We start from the raw sequence: 16,839 nt of genomic DNA, 5'->3' as shown, positions 1-16,839 counted from the left end.
TTGTATCAACTCTTCTTAGAGTTGATTTCAGTGGTAAGATACATTTTTTTTACTACCGGTTCTGTGGGTGTGGCTTGCTGGGCATGGCATGGCTTAAAGTGCGTGGCTTGGTGGGCATGGCAGAGGAAGGATACTGCAAAATCTCCATTCCCTCCCCACTCCAGGGGAAGGATAACTGCAAAATCCACATTCCTTCCCCACTCCAGGGAAGGATTCTGCAAAATCTCCATTACTTTCCCACTCCAAGGGAAGGATACGGCAAAATCCCCATTCCCTCCCGATCAGCTGGGAGTCAGGAGACAGAGAATAGATAGGGGCATGGCCAGCCGGTGGTGGTATTTACCTTTTCTCCGAACTACTCAAAATTTCTGCTACTGGTTCTCCAGAACTAGTCAGAACCTGCTGAATACCACCTCTGTTCAATAGGCCAAAAATGCCGTATTTTCACCTGCTTTTAGGGGGTGGTGGAAATAGGTGCGTCTTATTCTCTGAAAAATACCTCTGGTTGATTTATAGAAATACCTAGTCCACTGGACAGTTTTCTTTAAATTTAAATTTAAGGCCAGCCCCAATCATTTCACGTGAAGAGGGTCTACAGGTAGTCCTCAACTTACAACGGTTCACTTAGTCCATGTTACAACAGCGCTTGAAAAAAAAGCCACTTACAATGTTTTTTCACGCTTTTGACCACTGCAGCAACCCAATTTGGTCGTATGATCAAAATTCAGAACCAGCTTGGCAACCGGTTCACATTTATGACCGTTGCCATATCCCTGGGTCGCGGGATGGCTCTTTTTGCGACCTTTTGACAAGTAGACTCCATGGGGAAATGGGGTTCCATTAACAACCTTGCTATTAACTTACCCACTGCAGCGATCTCCTTAACGACGGCGGCAAGAAAGGTAATAAAAACGGGGCAAAACTCACTGAACAAATGCCTCGCTTAACAACACAAACGTCATCGTAAGTCGAGGATTTGCCTTTTTTTTGAAAAGCATTTGATTCGGCAGGCAGCTAAACCAGAGGGTGCCCATCTCTTCTCTCGCAAGCATGTGGTTAAAGGATGAAATCATCCAGGCGAATCTCATAAAAGAAGAAATTAGGGGAAGGAAAGACCTATAAAACTTTGGCTCCCTTAGCAGGCAATTTGGCTGGAGGCAAAACTCAGTTGCATAAATAAGAGCAAATTAAGTGGAAGAGGAAGGTTAAAACACACAGACACAGAGACACAAATATTTGTATGCTACCAAAAATATGAGCTAGTAGAGGTAGGGGAATATCCTGTGATTTTTGTTTTGCTGGCATTGCCAATTGTTAATTGTGGCAGCTCTAACAATAAATTTGAGATGGCAAAAGCAGGCGTAGCTACGGAGCGTGCTGACTTTTGAATGAAGGGGTGGGACTTGAATGAAGGGGTGGGACTTCAAAATATCTGGCAACGAATAGATATCTGGAGTAGCAACCAATCCCCAATTTTCTCCTTATTTCTGATCAGGTCTACACTTCATGCTCCAACACTGGAAGTTTTAAGATAGCCATTTGTCTGAAGTGGTGTAGCGTTTCCTGCCTGAGCAGGGGGTTGGACTAGAAGATCTCCAAGGTCCCTTCCAACTGTTGTTCTGCTCTGCTCTAGTCTGCTCTGTTCTCTCAGATTCTATTCTATTCTATCTTCTATTCTATTCTATTTATCCTATATTCTATTATATTCAGTTCTATTTTATTCTGCATTCTATTCTGTTCTGCATTCTAATGTGATCTGATCTAATTCTATTCTGCATTCTATTCTATTCTGTATTCTACTCTATTCTTACTTAATATTAATTAAGTAAGATTAATCAGGTACATTTAAATACTTACATAGTTTGTAGCCAATTTCTTAAAATCTCTTTGGAGATGCTTGACTACTACTCTACTCTACTCTACTCTACTCTACTCTACTCTACTCTACTACTCTACTCTACTCTATTCTTCAGCCGCATTTCCTGGTTCCCATTTACGCCCACCTTTGAGCCCAAAATTTCTGTTTGCTAAATGAAACAATTGTTAAGTGAATTTTGCCCCATTTTACGACCTTTCTCACCATTCTTTGACGAACTGCTAAAGTTGTTAAGTTAGCGACGAAGTTATTAACTGAATCTTGCTTTCCCTCATTGACTTTTGCTTGTCAGAAGGTTGGATCCCGTGACCCCGGGACACTATGACCGTCATAAATATGAGTTTGGCTGCCAAGCATCGGATTTATGATCACGGTGACCATGGGGATGCTGCGATGGGCGTTAAGTGTGAAAAACGGCCATAAATCACTTTTTTCAGTACCGTTGTCACTTTGAACACTCATCGAACTGTTGTAAGTCGAGGACTTCCTATAAAATAAATCCAACTCACCTTTTTTATTATTAGGCAAGCTCCATAACCTGCCAGGCCTTGAAACAAAGAATGAAATTCTCACCCTCAATTCTTCTACATCTTTTGTGCCTCTTCTCCTGGGATGCTCATCTGCCAAAATAACAATTTTGAAAAATAAATAAACCAATCAAAAGCTTACTTACTTTGGAAAGGGGTTGATTATCCTTAAAAACCACCCAGAGATGCCCTTTGGAGCCTATTCAAAGGTTAAACGCTCCTCTTTATCCCTTGCGTGATAGTTAAAGTTTCTTCACTATTTGGTACCTTCCAGCGTAAATCCACTTTCCCCACCAGCCTCTCACAAAATGCATTTCACTCTTTTCCTAGGAGTTGGAGAGTTGCTCGATTTTCCCCCGGATAGCCGAGACGACGGGCAGAATCAGCGAGCATTTTAGCCTTCTTAAACAGGGGGGAAATCCAGCTTTCCCGAACCTCAGACAATCTAAAAACGCACACTGAAATAGCCGAAGAAGCAATATTAGATTAAATAAAATGAAGGCGCATGTTTATACAGAGGGGTGGAATTAAAAAATTTCAGCAATCGCTTCTCTGCCCGGTTGCTGGGTGGGCATGGCCATGGGGGCATGGCCTAGCTGGCTTCCTACACCACGACCGGGGGGCGGGGAGATCCGGAGCCTGGGGAAGGTGAAAAGCCCCCCCCCCCTCAGGCTCCAGAGGCCCTCTGGAGGAGGCTGGAAACAGGCCCGGTTTTGGACTACTTATAGTAGGCCCATTTTTTGCCCTCCCAAAGCCTCCGTGCAGGTCCTGCACTTACCTCGCATCCAAAATGGGCCGTGGGGAGACCCCTGGGAGGGGTGGAGTGGGATGGGCAGGGCCAGCCAGTCCTTGCAACTACTTGTTCGGCGAACCAGATGTAAAATTAACATCTGGTTCGCCCGAAATGGTCTCAAACGGCTGAATCCCATCCCTGTTTATACATTTAAATACCCGCAGAGTTGGTAGCCAACGGACTACATCAGTTCCACAACAATCTCTTTTGGATACTGTATCCTCTTGACATTCACGGTCCAGGGAGGAAAGAACACCGCCAGAAAAATATAATTTTATTCATTCCACAATGCCCCTGGAAGAGGGCGTTGACGCTTCTGCTCAGCTGTCAGAATTCGATCTCTGCCAGTATATAGATAAGTTTTAAAAATCAATTTCTGTCCATGAATGTCGGTCACGCTGGGTTGTTTTTTTTTTTAAAAAAGCTTCTCTCCGTCAAAGCAACTATTTGTCCAAAACCCCGTCCAAGCCATGTGCGAGTCACGACTTCGAATGGTGAACGGCGACACTCTTCCATCAAAAGAGAGGCAGATCTTAGAAAAGCGAGTCAAACTGACATCGAAAGTGGCTGTTTCTTTTGACACCCGAAGCAACATTTCCAGCTTAAAAAGAATCGAATCAGTACTGTGGATTCTGGCAAAATTGAAAGAAATAGTTGGGAGATTACATTGATAACCAAACAACACAAAAACCTCAACTCTTCTGCTTTACAAATTCAGGATCTGGAGACGGTTTTTCCTGGTGCCACCCAAACCTATTTGCGTTAGGCTATCGAATCTGAAAAGGGACGCGGTGGCTCAGTAGCTAAGATGCTGAGCTTGTTGATCAGAAAGGTCATCAGTTCAGTGGTTTGAATCCCTAGCGCCACGTAACGGAGTGAGCTCCTGTGACTTGCCCCAGCTTCTGCCAACCTAGCAGTTCGAAAGCATGTAAAAAATACAAGTAGAAAAGTAGGAACCACCTTTGGTGGGAAGATAACAGCGTTCCATGCACCTTCGCCGTTGAGTCATGCCGGCCACATGACCACGGAGACGTCTTCGGACAGCGCTGACTCTTCGGCTCAGAAACAGAGATGAGCACCGCCCCCTAGAGTCGGGAACGAGTAGAACATATGTGCGAGGGGAACCTTCACCTTTACCTATCGAATCCGAAGGCTTCCCTCCTGGCAAACCTCTGCTTCACCTGTTCAGCTACCTGAGCCCCTGCTCTGTAGCTGTTGGCCAACTGACCCGGAGTGTCGAAGCATGACATCACAGCCTCTCCATTGTGACCTGGGCGTAAGTCAGCTTCCAGCAGTATGGCTTCAGAGCAGGAAGTACTTTCGACACGACTCGCTGGGAACCAAGGGTCTACAAGAAGAAACTCCTTAGCTTCCCGCCCCGTTTGACTCTCCCGAAGACCTCTGTGCTTCTCAGGTGCCCCTCTCTTAACTAGGCGGGAAAGAGGTTGCGGGCCCACGGGGCTAAGTGTGCAAAACTCGGATGAAGGGAGTTAGAGAAAGCCAGGGATGGGCGACTTGGGGGGAACTGTTAACATTTGGAGGGATGTCCGTCCCAAGGTTACCTGGGGAGTGACAGTCAACAAGGTGCCCGTCGTGCCAAGGGACAACCAGGAGAGGGATCCAGGGTGGCTATAGAGCCCTTATCTCCGGACGGTTGTAAAGCCCATCGAGAGGGAAGACTGTGGACGATACCGAACCGCACTCCCAAAAACTACTTGGTATGACAAATTCCGGAGAGGCTGTACATTTTAACTAATTTTGTTCCGTCCAATCAAGTCACTTGGATGAGCAACCCAACGTGTCTGATTCACCAAGTTTGGTCCAGTTGCCAGAATCCAACTTTTTAGATGCCTTTGGCCTTCATCGACATCTCACCTTTTTCTCATTTGTGGCTGCCCGTTGCCCGCACCGGCATACCTGAGATCTAACTATCCCCCACCCCTTATCTCAGCGTCTGTCCTTCGCGCCTTTCCCAGAGGATCAGGGATTTTAGAATCCCGTTCTAGATTCCCTCCATCGTAGATGCCGCTGTCGAGCTGGTTCCTCTTGGCTGCAACCAGGAGGGAAACCCAGATTGAAATCTGGGTGCGAGCCATGTCCCGCACCCCACCCCTGTCACTGATCGAGGCTGATCTGGCTTTTAGGATGGATGAGCGAAAGACCGCTGGATGGCAATGAAAGAGCAGCTGCCTTACGCTTAGGCTTCCGTTGGTTCCCATACTACAACGAAGCAGGTGAGGTCTACCGGCCGACGAAGTTGCCCAAAAGACGCCCAGGACAGAGTCATCCAAGGGTTCAAAGCAGCACAACCCATCAGCAAGGAGGTGAGGGTGATTTTTTTTTTTTTGAGCAAATAGGGCACGTAGACTAAAGGAGTGGCAACGATTGCAAATTAACCTACCGTATTTTTTGGACTATAAGACGCACCAGAGTATAAGGCGCATCATGATTTTGAAGAGGCAATTTTTATAAAAAAAGGTTTTGCTCTCTGCAGGCCTCCCAAACCCTCTGCACGCCTCTTTTTTTGCAAAAAAAGAGGGGGGGGCATACAGACCTTTGGGAGGCTTGTAGAGTACTCCTGGGGCTGGGGGAGGAGGGGCAAAAACGAGGAAAAAATGACCCGTTTTTTGCAAAAATGGCCTGTTCTTTGCGAAACAAAATAGCATGCAGGGGCTTTGGGATGCTTGTAGAATGCTCCTGGGGGCTGGGGGGGGAATGCCCGTTTTTTCCTCTTTTTTGCCCTCCCCAGCCCCCAGGAGCACTTTGCAAGCCTCCAAACCCTCTGCACTTCCCTTTTGTGAAAAGGACGGAGTTTCAGGATTTCATCCTCTTTTTTTTAGACGAAAATGTGCGTCTTATACTCCGAAAAATACGGTAGTTAATGTGAGCTGATCACACCAGCGTGTTTGGGGAGTAGATCCAGAAAAGGGAACTGGATAAGCTGGAGTGAATCCACGGATCGAAAGGCAGCACAGCTAGCTTAACGACACTTCATTTACACCAGGGGTAACGAGCTCCCTGTTGAGATCCGGACCCTTACTACCCTCCCGGCCTTTCGCAAAGCCACCAAGTCCTGGCTGTTCCAGCAGGCTGGGGGGGCTGAGAAGCATTTACCTCCACAGAAATTGTGAATGTTGGTTTTGTTTTTAATATGTTGTCTTTGTCTCGTTTTCCCCCTTTCCCTTGTCTTTTGTGAGCCGCCCGGAGTCCTCCGGCAGTGGGCGGCATACAAGACAAATAAATAAATAAATAAATAAATAAATAAATAAATAAATAAATAAATAAATAAATAAATATTTGGTGCCCATTGGGAAAGATTGGGAACAGCCTATCTACAAGAGAAAAAGACCTCCAGCTCCAGGGTGATGGATTGAGGCATGATACCCCCCCGCCGACTTGTATTTTCAATGTCCCAGGTCACTTAGCGACCCCAGTGATCCCTTTAGCGACCTTCTGACAAGCAAAGTCAAACGGGGAGGCAGATTCACTGAACAACCAGGTTCCTGACTTAACAACTGCAGTGATTCACTTCAGCTACTGGCCAAAAAAGGGTCATAACCCACTTAACCACTGTCTCACTTAGCAAACACACATTTTGGGGCACAATGGTCATCATAAATGGAGGGCTACCTGTGAGCAAGGTTCCTTCCTTCTCTTCGTTATTTCCAGCTTTTCCCCAACCGGTAAGCTTTTTGGGAGACGCACTGTGTGAAAGCTAGAGAAATCTAGCTGCTCAGGGAAAAAACAACATATTAGCTTGAAGGTCTAGATTTCAAAGGGCAGGGAAGGTTTCATCTTCTGGTCCAGTATCTGTGCCCTCAAAACACAAAGGTATTGCTATGTAGATGTTATAACCAGAAGCTCCTCTCAAAATCACGGCAGCAACCGGCCACAGGGAGCCGCAGCAGAGGGATAAAAGAGCCACATGCGGCTCCAGAGCCACACAGGTTGCTGACCCCTGGACTAGACTAGAGGATCTCTCGGTAGACGATCTCGTCGATAGACATCAGGAGGTCTCCCTTGTGGATGCAGGCGAGGATGGACTGCAGAGATTGCACCTTGAAGCGCCTGTCCGCTATAGGCCTGTTGAGCCTCTTTAAATCCAGAATGGCTCTCCACCCTCCTGAGCCCTTGGGAACCAGGAACAGGATGGAGTAGAACCCAGATCCCTCGTGGCTCTGTGGCTCTGATGTCCCTCAAGTGATGAGTCTCTGCCTCCACAAGCCCTTTCTTGGGGAATATTTTCGGAGCGGGACACCGGATAAAGTGAATCCCAGTTCTAGGATTCTCTTGACGGGTTGTCTTCCCGTTCAACTGGCGCACAGGAAACCAAGGAAGCCCCCTAACCTCTTCTCTCTTTGACAGACCACAAGGCCGTAGAAAACAGGAAGCAGAAGTACAGAGCGCTTTTTCCAAACCAGACCCTGAAGCCGTGGAAAACATACAAGCAAAGCGGTAGGAATTCAGCGCATCCATCCCACCCTCCTTTCCCATCCCATTCCAATGGAGGAGGAGGCTCCCTGCATTTCTGCAGTCTGACACCAATGTGGCTTTAGGGAGGGAAAGAGCTGCTTGAATTTCTCCCCCCACCCCAATATTTTTATTTTTCCCTTTCAAATTCATTCACAAATGCACATTCTTATCATTGCTATTTAAACCTTTGTCTAGTCATCATTCCTCTCTATAATTATTTTCACAAATATATAGAATACATTTTGGGTCACTTTCTTGCCACCCTGTGCCTCCATCTTATTTTGCAACAATACTTGCTCCTTCTGTCTTTTCAACTTCTCTTCTCTGCCTTCTTCTTTCCTCCTCTCCTTCCTCCCTTCTTCTTCCTCTTTCTTTCCCCCACTCCTCTCTTCTCCTCCTTCTTGACCTCTCTCTTACTCTTATTCCCCTCCCGTACTTCCTCTGCTTTTACTCTTTCTTCCTTTCCCTCCTCATCCTTCCTCCTTTCTTCTTCCCCTCTCTTTCCCCACTCCTCCTCTCTTCTCCTCCTCCTTCCCCTCTCTTTCTCTTACCTCCCCTCCCTTATTTCCTCTGCTTTACCCTTTCTTCCTTTCCCTCCTCATCCTTCCTCCTTTCTTCTTCCCCTCTCTTTCCTCCCTCCTCTCTTCTCCTCCTTCCCCTCTCTCCTACTCTTACTTCCCCTCCCTTACTTCCTCTGCTTTCTCCTTTCTTTTTTCCCTCCTCATCCTTTCTTCTTCCTGTCTCTTTTCCACTCCTCCTCTCCTCCTCCGAGGTCGGTAAAACGGGGACCTAGATTGTTGGGGGCAATGGGACTGACTCTGAAAAACCGCTTAGAGAGGGCCGTAAAGAACTGTGAAGTGATATATAAGTCTAAGGGCAATTGCTATTTCTCCCAAAAAAGCAGCTTTTCCCAACCATCCCCTCTTAAACCTGCCCACCTCCCTTCCAAAGGCCTAGCTGGGCCCAAGAGAATTACACCCCCCTCCTCCTTATTTCAGGAGTTCCCAGAGGTCGCCGAAGGGAGGATCACCTATGCATTCAGATCAAAGAAGCCCAGAAACCATCCTGAATGCAGCGCTCCGAATGAGTCACCTGGAAGAGAGAAGAAATGAAGAAGGCCCACGATCGGGGCCGTTCTTTACATCGGCGGAGCAAATGGGGGTCGATATGTAAGGAGAAACCTTTGGTACCCCCAGCCCTTGAGTAAGGGATGCTACATCAGGGAGGGAGTTGTCCTAAGTCAGCAGTCACCAACTGGTGGTCTGCGAGAAATTGTGGTGGTCCGCAGAAAAGTTATTGGCATTTTTTATACTGGCACTAATCAGGGGTACTCAAACTACGGCCCCTGGGATGGATACGTGCAATGAACGCTTGTGTTGCTGCAGAGAGTCTCCCCCTTCGGGGTCTTCTGTGGGGGTCGGGACGGGGGCAGAAATTCCAGCTTTGGGGTCTGCTTCAGCCTCCTGGTGGGGGATTTGGGCGAAGGCTGGAGGGAAGCACCACTGGTGGCAAAGAGCCAGAGGGCCTCGTTCCAGTGGGCTGCATCATGGCCTGGAACTGGCTGACCATCTCAGCCCACTGAGCCTCCTGGCCGTGCCACTCTAGCAGGTCTCCCCTCTGCTTGGAAAGGCCTATGCTGGTAGTCCTCAGTGAGGCGCTTCTGCTGAGCCTCTTCTCGGCCAGATCCAATTTGAACTGAGCTGTTTTGCCAACTCTTTCTCCTGGTGGCTGCTTAGCTCCAGAACTGCTTCCTGTGGGGGCCCTAAGGACCCTGGGTGGGGAGGGAGGAGGTGACGAGTAGAGGCTGGCGAGACGCTCCTCAACACGAGTGACATCAAGATGGCCATGCCCACTCAGACACATGACCACCTAGCCACGCCCACCCAGCCAGTCATGAGGACAGATTCCTATTAGTGGTATGTGAGATTTAAAATTAGAATTTAGTGGTCCCTGAGATCCGAAAGGTTGGGATTCCTGCTCTAGATGGCCATTGCGAGAGCCCTCTCAGCTGGAGGACTCTGAGCTTAGGAAGCAAAAGGTTTTGGGAGCGACTGGCTATTACAGTTAGTCCTCACTTTACAGCCATTGGTTTGCTGTCCGAAGTTATTACGGCACTAAAAAAGTGACCGATCCCCTGTTTTCACACTTTTCGCCCGAGGATGTCGCTGAAGCACCATCTGAATTTTAGATTATGTGATCTAAATTTGGGCGTATATTTATGACAGTTGCACCGACCTCCCTCCCAGCTGGCTCCCGACATGCAAAGACGGTGGGAGAAGCCAGATTCGCTTAACGCCGGCTGGATTCACTTAACAACTGCAGCGATTCGCTTAACGATGGTGGGCAAAAAAGGGTTGCAAAATGGGAACAAATGCCTTGCTTAGCCGTGGAAATTGGGGAGGGGGTGTTGTCCGTTGTGGTCGTAAGTTTGAAGACTGCCGATATTTCCAGAGGGTTCTTTTCGCCTTGCACCAAGGCCTCTGGCTTCTCTCCCACAGCCTGAATAATTACTGCAAAAGTAAAGGGTGGCAACGGATTTCTGACAACCGGAGGGAAGACACGTCTTGAAATGGTGCGAAACCAAGTTTCGGGACTCCTATTGCAACTTTCGAGAAGGTACGGGATAGGTTTCCGCTCAAGAAAAGCTGGAAGAAACAATGGCAGGTTCAGAATTTTTGGAGGTCAAAGAGCAGAGTACCTAGGTAGCAGTGACGTGCGGTGAGCTTTATGGCTGGTGAGGCAGCAATTTTTTTAGACGTGGACTTCAACTCCCAGAATTCCACAGCCAGGCATGCTCAGTTCCGATTTAAAGCGACAGCATTTTTCCCCCTTGCAAAATAAGTTTTCCCATTCTTTTTTCTCCTCCCCCTCCTTCCTCCCCTCCTCCTCCCTCCCCCTCTCTCAAACAGACACACGCACACAGAGAAGTTGGATCCCTCTCTCACTCACTCTCTCAAACAAACACAAACACAGAAGTTGGATTAGATATATTTTCCAAAGGCTTGAAAGCAGCTCCTCTGCCATACCCCTCCCCTTCCTCTGCTGCCTTCCGATCGGAGCCTTTGATTGCAGGTGAATCACGTTGCCTTTTCAAACTTGTAATCAGTGAAGCTGGGCTTATATACTTTTATCCAGCTGTGTGTGTGTGTGTATGTGTGTGTATGTGTGTTTGAAAAGGCAACGTGGTTCTGCATGCAATCAAACTTTTTGAATTCCTCCCCCCTCCCCACACACACCTTTTCCAGCTGTTTCAGAGAGGATTTCAACTCTGCTTTTGCCTGCCCTCATGAAAAGAAAAAAAAATGTAAAAAGAGAAAGGCCAGAGCTCTGAGTCAGACTGAGCTAGTTGCTCCCAGATAACTCTAAAAAGCCTCTAAAAATGCCCTCTACAGGAGGCAAGAGACACGTGCCTCCTTTGCATAAGGAATTTTTCACCTTTTAACCCTTGCTTAACTCTGCTCAAGTGATCATAAAGCTAGAGTAAAGGAGGCCCTTAGTTCTCTCGCCTCCCCTTGCAGTTAAGCACTAAGCAGATTCATCCACTGTGACTCTGTCAGCAACTACCTTAGCCTTTTTCCTTTTAATCTTTTCTTTTCCTCATGACACTGGTGAGGCCCCCCCCCCTGCCTCCCTGACTGCACGTCCCTGCTAGGGAGAAAGAAAAAAAATTGTAGCTCAGAGTTGAACAGTTGGTCTTTGATGGTCTCTGAATGTGGTTGTTTTGTTGCAGACCTTTCATTACCAAACTAGGTAAGGTCATCAGTGCTAGAAGGGAGTGGGGTTGGTGGAGCGGAGGAGGAGGACGACAACTGTGGGGTCCTTGGTGCTCTGAGCTTGGTTGCTTTCTTGTAGACATTTCATGACCCAACCATGTAACATCATCAGTAGTAGAAGGCAGTAGGATTCTCAGGGAGGATTGTGGGGTCCTTGATAGTTTTCTTGCAGACATTTCATTACCAAACTAGGTAACCTCATCAGGGCTAGAAGGGGTGGGGAGGTGGAGGATTGTGGGGTCCTTGGTGTCTTTGAGCTCCGCTGTTTGCTTTCAAGATGTTTCATTACCCAACTAGGTAACGTCATCAGTGCTAGAAGGAAGTGGGGTTTGTGGAAAGAGGAGGAGGAAGACGGTGGGGCAATTTGTGCTCTCTGAGCTTGGTTGCTTTCTTGTAGACATGTCATGACCCAACCATGTAACATCATCAGTACTAGAAGGGAGTAGGATTCTCAGGGAGGAGAATTGTGGGGCCCTAGGCTGTCTTCTTGCAGACATTTCATTACCAAACGAGATAACGTCATCAGTGCTAGAAGGGAGTGGGGTTTGAGGAGTGGAGGAGGAGGAGGTGGAGGAGGCCTGTGCAGTCCTTGGTGCTTTCTGAGCTCGGTGGTTTTCTCACAGGCATTTCATGACCCAACCAGGTAACCTCTTCAGTTCAGAGCACATCCGTCCCTCCTTACCTGGAACGGTCATTAAGTGATCGGTCGTTAAAGCCAGGACTGCCTGTAATGCCTTCTTCGTCTCCTATGCTGCCTGAGCCCTTGATTTTGTTTGTTTTTTTCTCTCCATTCAGGAGAGCAGCTTCTCTACCAGATCCCAAACAACAAGATCCTGACAACCAAGATCGGCCTGTTGATGAACCTCCGAGAATATGACCGGGTGATGAGGAAGATCGGCCAGGCAGCCAAGTAAGGCCCTCTTAACCTTTCGGGTATCTCTTGAAATGGTTTACAGCTGGTTTTCTCCAGTGAAACCCCCTGACCACCATCATTCATCCCAGAGATCTCGGAGGTCAAAGGGGGTGGGTTAGGTTTTCCAAAATGACAGAAAAACCACCAAGGCCCTTATGTGCTGACGGGGAGGCGATAGCATCGTGTTCAGCTGAAAAAAAAATCCTTTGTATCAGGCACAAACAACCAAATCCACATGTGTAGAGTTCAAACTCTACACTTTAGTGCTCTGCGTCTGTGAAGTTTCCAAAAGATGACCGAAATAATTTACGAGCCTCGAGACAAAGTTCAAAAGAAATCCATTCATTTATGAGGAGCAACATTTCGGCATGTTCTTCTGCGGAGCCGAAACTGATTTCCGCTTAATGGCGTCTGAACTTTAGCCCCTTTACCCCCTCCCTTCTGTCTGTGTCATAAATCACATCCACCAGCAAGGTGCTGCGGCAGGCTATGAACATGTGCATTTCACACGCCAGCTATAGGAATATGAGACCTGACTCTGGCCAAAGGTATGCATGGAATACTCCTCCCTTTTCTCCCTTTTTCTATGTCAACTTGATAGTAGTCATGGAAACGCTTTACAAGTTGACAGCGTCTATATTACAGGAATCTATATTACAGGAATCTTCTCACCCTGGCCGATTCACCTGGGAAAGATTAGATAAGGTTCAAAGGCCAGACCTTGCCCTCTAATGTCTATGTAAGGAGCCCAGGCTAATTCCCTATTTGATCCCTCCTCCCACCAGGGACAGTTGCTCATCAATATTTCATACAGGTAGTCTTTGACTTACAACCACAATTGAGCCCAAAACAGGAGCTTGGCAGCCGACTCATGTTTATGACGGTTGGCAGAGTCCTGTGACGCCACGCCCCCCCCCCCTTTGCGACTTTCCAAACAACAAGTCCAGGGGGAAGCCAAATTCCCTTAACAACCAGGTGACTAACTTAACAACTGCAGTGATTCGCTTTAACAAGCATGGCACAGCTCACTTAGCAACAGAAATTTTAGGCTCAATTGTGCTCGCAAATCGAGGGCTACCTGTACAAGGTTGTTAGCAACCTAGAACTAAGGAGAAACTTCCTGACAGTGGGAACAATTAATCCGTGGAACAGCTTGCCTCCAGAAGTCGTGGATGCTCCAACACTGGAAGTTTTTAAGAAGAAATTGAACAACCATTTATCTGAAGCGGTGTAGGGTTTCCTGCCTAATCAGGGGATTGGACTAGAAGACCTCCAAGGCCCCTTCCAACTCTGTTATTCTATCTACTCCATTGCTATAAATTCTTTAAAACGTCTCTTTGTGTGAGCTTATTATTATTCAATTCTCTCTCCCCCACCCCCCTGCTTTCTCTCCCTTTCTCGCAGATTGTTAAAAATGGAGGATTTTTTCCCGGAGACTTTTCGTCTGGACACCAAAGACGAGAGAGAAATCTTCTTTGAAATATATAAAGGTGAACACCAAAGCAATGATTCGTCTCCCTTTCCAAGTTCATGAATATGACACAATAAAGATCATAATAGATTTCAAACAGTGGGTTTTAATAAGAAAAGCCCGGAGCGGATCGGGATTTTAGTATTTAAATGCGGCACGGCGGGAGGGGCCAAGTCAAGCAAGTGACATCATCTCCGTGTGTGATGTCATTTGCTGGGTGATGTCACGATTCGATGTCACTGGCGTTCGTCACGGGTGGAAAGGTTTCAGCTGGCCTTCTTTGCTCCTACTGGTTCGCATCGGTTTGGTGGAACCGGTAGTGGAAATGGTGACTGGGTCTTCAAGCGGGAGGGATGGCATGCTCACCACGCCCGTGAACCAGTTCCCGATCGCTGCGACATCTTTTTAAAATGTTTAAATGCACCGAAACAGGTGGAAAGAATATACAGGCAGTCTTCAACTTATAGCGCTTCGCTTCGTGACCATCCAAAGTTACAACGGCATTGGGAAAAGAGACTTTTCTCACTTAACAACCGTTGCCCTATCCTCATAATCACGTGATTGAAATTCGCCCGCTTGCCCACTGGTTTCGTATTTATGACGGTCGTGTGCCCCAGAGTCACTAAGTGGTCCACTTTGGTGACCTTCTCACAAGCCCATGAACGGAGAAACCAGATTCCCTTAACACACGTGTTGTTATTATTAACGAGTGCGGTGAGCCACTTAACAACCGTGGCCAGAAAGGTCGTAAAATGGGGCAAATCTCACTGAATCCCTTTGTCTCGCTCGGCAGCAGAAATTTGGCACTCTGTTAGTGGTCGTAAGCCGAGGATTGTCTTGTCTTTTGGATCGGTTTCTGCTCCAGAATGTGAAAAATTGAGTCGTTCGATAGATCTTTTGGGCTTGTAATTGACACAAAAAATAACACCGTGCTTCGAAATTATAGAAATCAGAAAAAAAATCAACCTCCTTTGATCCTTGCCAGGACTTCAGTGGTGTGGTTGTGTCTGTCATCTTGACTTTTTTGGCCACCCTGGGAGGCCTCTATACAAAGCTGGCTCTTCCCCTGCCAAATTTAATGTCCAAAAAGCAACCTCACTGCTCTCTTCACTGGAAGTTTTTAACAATACAATACAATACAGTACAATAGCAGAGTTGGAAGGGACCTTGGAGGTCTAGGCAGGAAACCCTATACCGTTTCAGACAAATGACTATCCAACATCTTCTTAAAGACTTCCAGTGTTGGGGCAGTCACAACCTCTGGAGGCAAATTCTGTTCCATTGATTAATTGTTCTCACTGTCAGGAAAATTTCTCCTTAGTTCTAAGTTGCTTCTCTCCTTGATTAGTTTCCACCCATTGCTTCTTGTCCTGCCTTAAGGTGCCCTGGAGAACAGCTTGACTCCCTCTTCTTTGAGGCAACCCCTGAGATATTGGAAGACTGCTATCATGTCTCCCCTAGTCCTTCTATTCATCAAACTAGACATACCCAGTTCCTGCAACCGTTCTTCATATGTTTTAGCCTCCAGTCCCCTAATCCTCTTTGTTGCTCTTCTCTGCACTCTTTCCAGAGTCTCCACATCTTTTCTACATCGTGGCAACCAAAACTGAATGCCGTATTCCAAGTGTGGCCTTCCCAAGGCATTATAAAGTGGTATTAACACTTCACGTGATCTTGATTCTATCCCTCTGTTGATGCAGCCTAGAACTGTGTTGGCTTTTTTGGCAGCTGCTGCACACTTTTTAGAAGATGTTGGATAACCATTTGTCTGAAACGGTATAGGGTTTCCTGCCTGGGCAAAGGGGTGGACTAGAAGACTTCCAAGGTCCCTTCCAACTCTTCTATTCTATCCTATTCTTACTCGGTGGGGCAGCTGCCTCTTTTCCCCCCAACGTGAGTCTTCAGGCTTCTCGGGCCATAAAACCAGGGACTAGCAACTTAGGCAGCTTTCTCCTTCTCCGCAGAGCCTCATATCTGGATCTGCAAGCCCACCAGCTCCAACCAAGGCCGGGGCATCTTCCTCCTGAAAAGCCAATCTGAGGTCCGTAACTTGCAAACCAAACTCCAAAGCGTGGAGGACGAGGCAACCTATAAGAAGTTTCCTTACAAACTGCCTCAGGCACGAATCGTCCAAAGGTAGAGAATCTGCCACGCAGCCGCCCAGCTACCCAGCTCCTGGCTGGTGAGAAACATCGGAGCCCTTCTTGGACTTGAGCTAAAGCCCAGCACAGGAGGAAGGAGGAGCGGGGGGGGGGAATTCAGGCAGAGACACGACAGGGCCCACTCCCTGGGCATCCTAAGCCTATCGGTGGGGAAAGATGTCACTGAATGGGGCCTGTGGGATGAGCTTTTATTTCGTTTACTTTCTTGTCACGGCAATCTCTTACAAACGAAATCAAATGCTATTTTTGGTCTACGTCGTACATAAGAAAGCTACAAAAATAAAGCAAGAACACCCATCCAATATACAATTGGATTGAAAACCCCCGGCATTGCATTAACATTGGACTGACTATACCGTAGAATTCAATATGGTTCCTGCCCTAGGACAGAAGCTGTTTTTCAGCCTATTCGTCCTTGTTTTTTATTATCCTGTACCGGCTGCCAGATGATAATAATTAAAAAAAAAGGTGCCCAGGATGCGATGGGTCTTTAAGGATGTTTTGAACTTACTTAAGGCAGCGGGAACTACGAAGCTCTGCCAAAGAGGGGAAAGGGCAACCCAGGATCCTCTGGGCAATGATGTTTAACCCTCTGGAGCGCTGCCCTCTCTGCCACTGTGCAATTGGTAAACCAGACACAGGCGCAGTAAGTTAAAATACTCTCTGGTGCAGTGGTAGAAGGTCGTCAGCAGGTGTTTTGACATAACACTTAATCATGAAATAGATCTATACTAGTCTCCCTTTATTTATTTATCAGCACAAATGCAATATATACATATATACATACATTCATACACACACGCACGCACACACACACGTACATACATACATACATACATACATACATACAT

At 47.2% G+C, this 16,839-nt stretch overlaps 1 protein-coding gene across 1 annotated transcript in view; it reads left to right on the top strand.

Annotated features, from left to right (window-relative positions):
• TTLL10 (tubulin tyrosine ligase like 10) overlaps positions 1-16,839 on the top strand; it is a 118,177-nt gene that overhangs the window by 86,078 nt on the left and 15,260 nt on the right. Inside the window, 7 exon segments of the mRNA XM_032232196.1 lie at positions 459-474; positions 8,668-8,838; positions 10,168-10,226; positions 10,229-10,285; positions 12,238-12,352; positions 13,760-13,845; positions 15,791-15,962. Coding sequence (XP_032088087.1) covers positions 459-474; positions 8,668-8,838; positions 10,168-10,226; positions 10,229-10,285; positions 12,238-12,352; positions 13,760-13,845; positions 15,791-15,962 — 676 coding nt within the window.

Source organism: Thamnophis elegans, chromosome 15, assembly GCF_009769535.1.
Source record: "Thamnophis elegans isolate rThaEle1 chromosome 15, rThaEle1.pri, whole genome shotgun sequence".
NCBI lineage: Eukaryota > Metazoa > Chordata > Lepidosauria > Squamata > Colubridae > Thamnophis > Thamnophis elegans.
The sequence above is the reverse complement of the archived record's forward strand: the minus strand, read 5'-3'. Positions and strand labels throughout refer to the sequence as shown.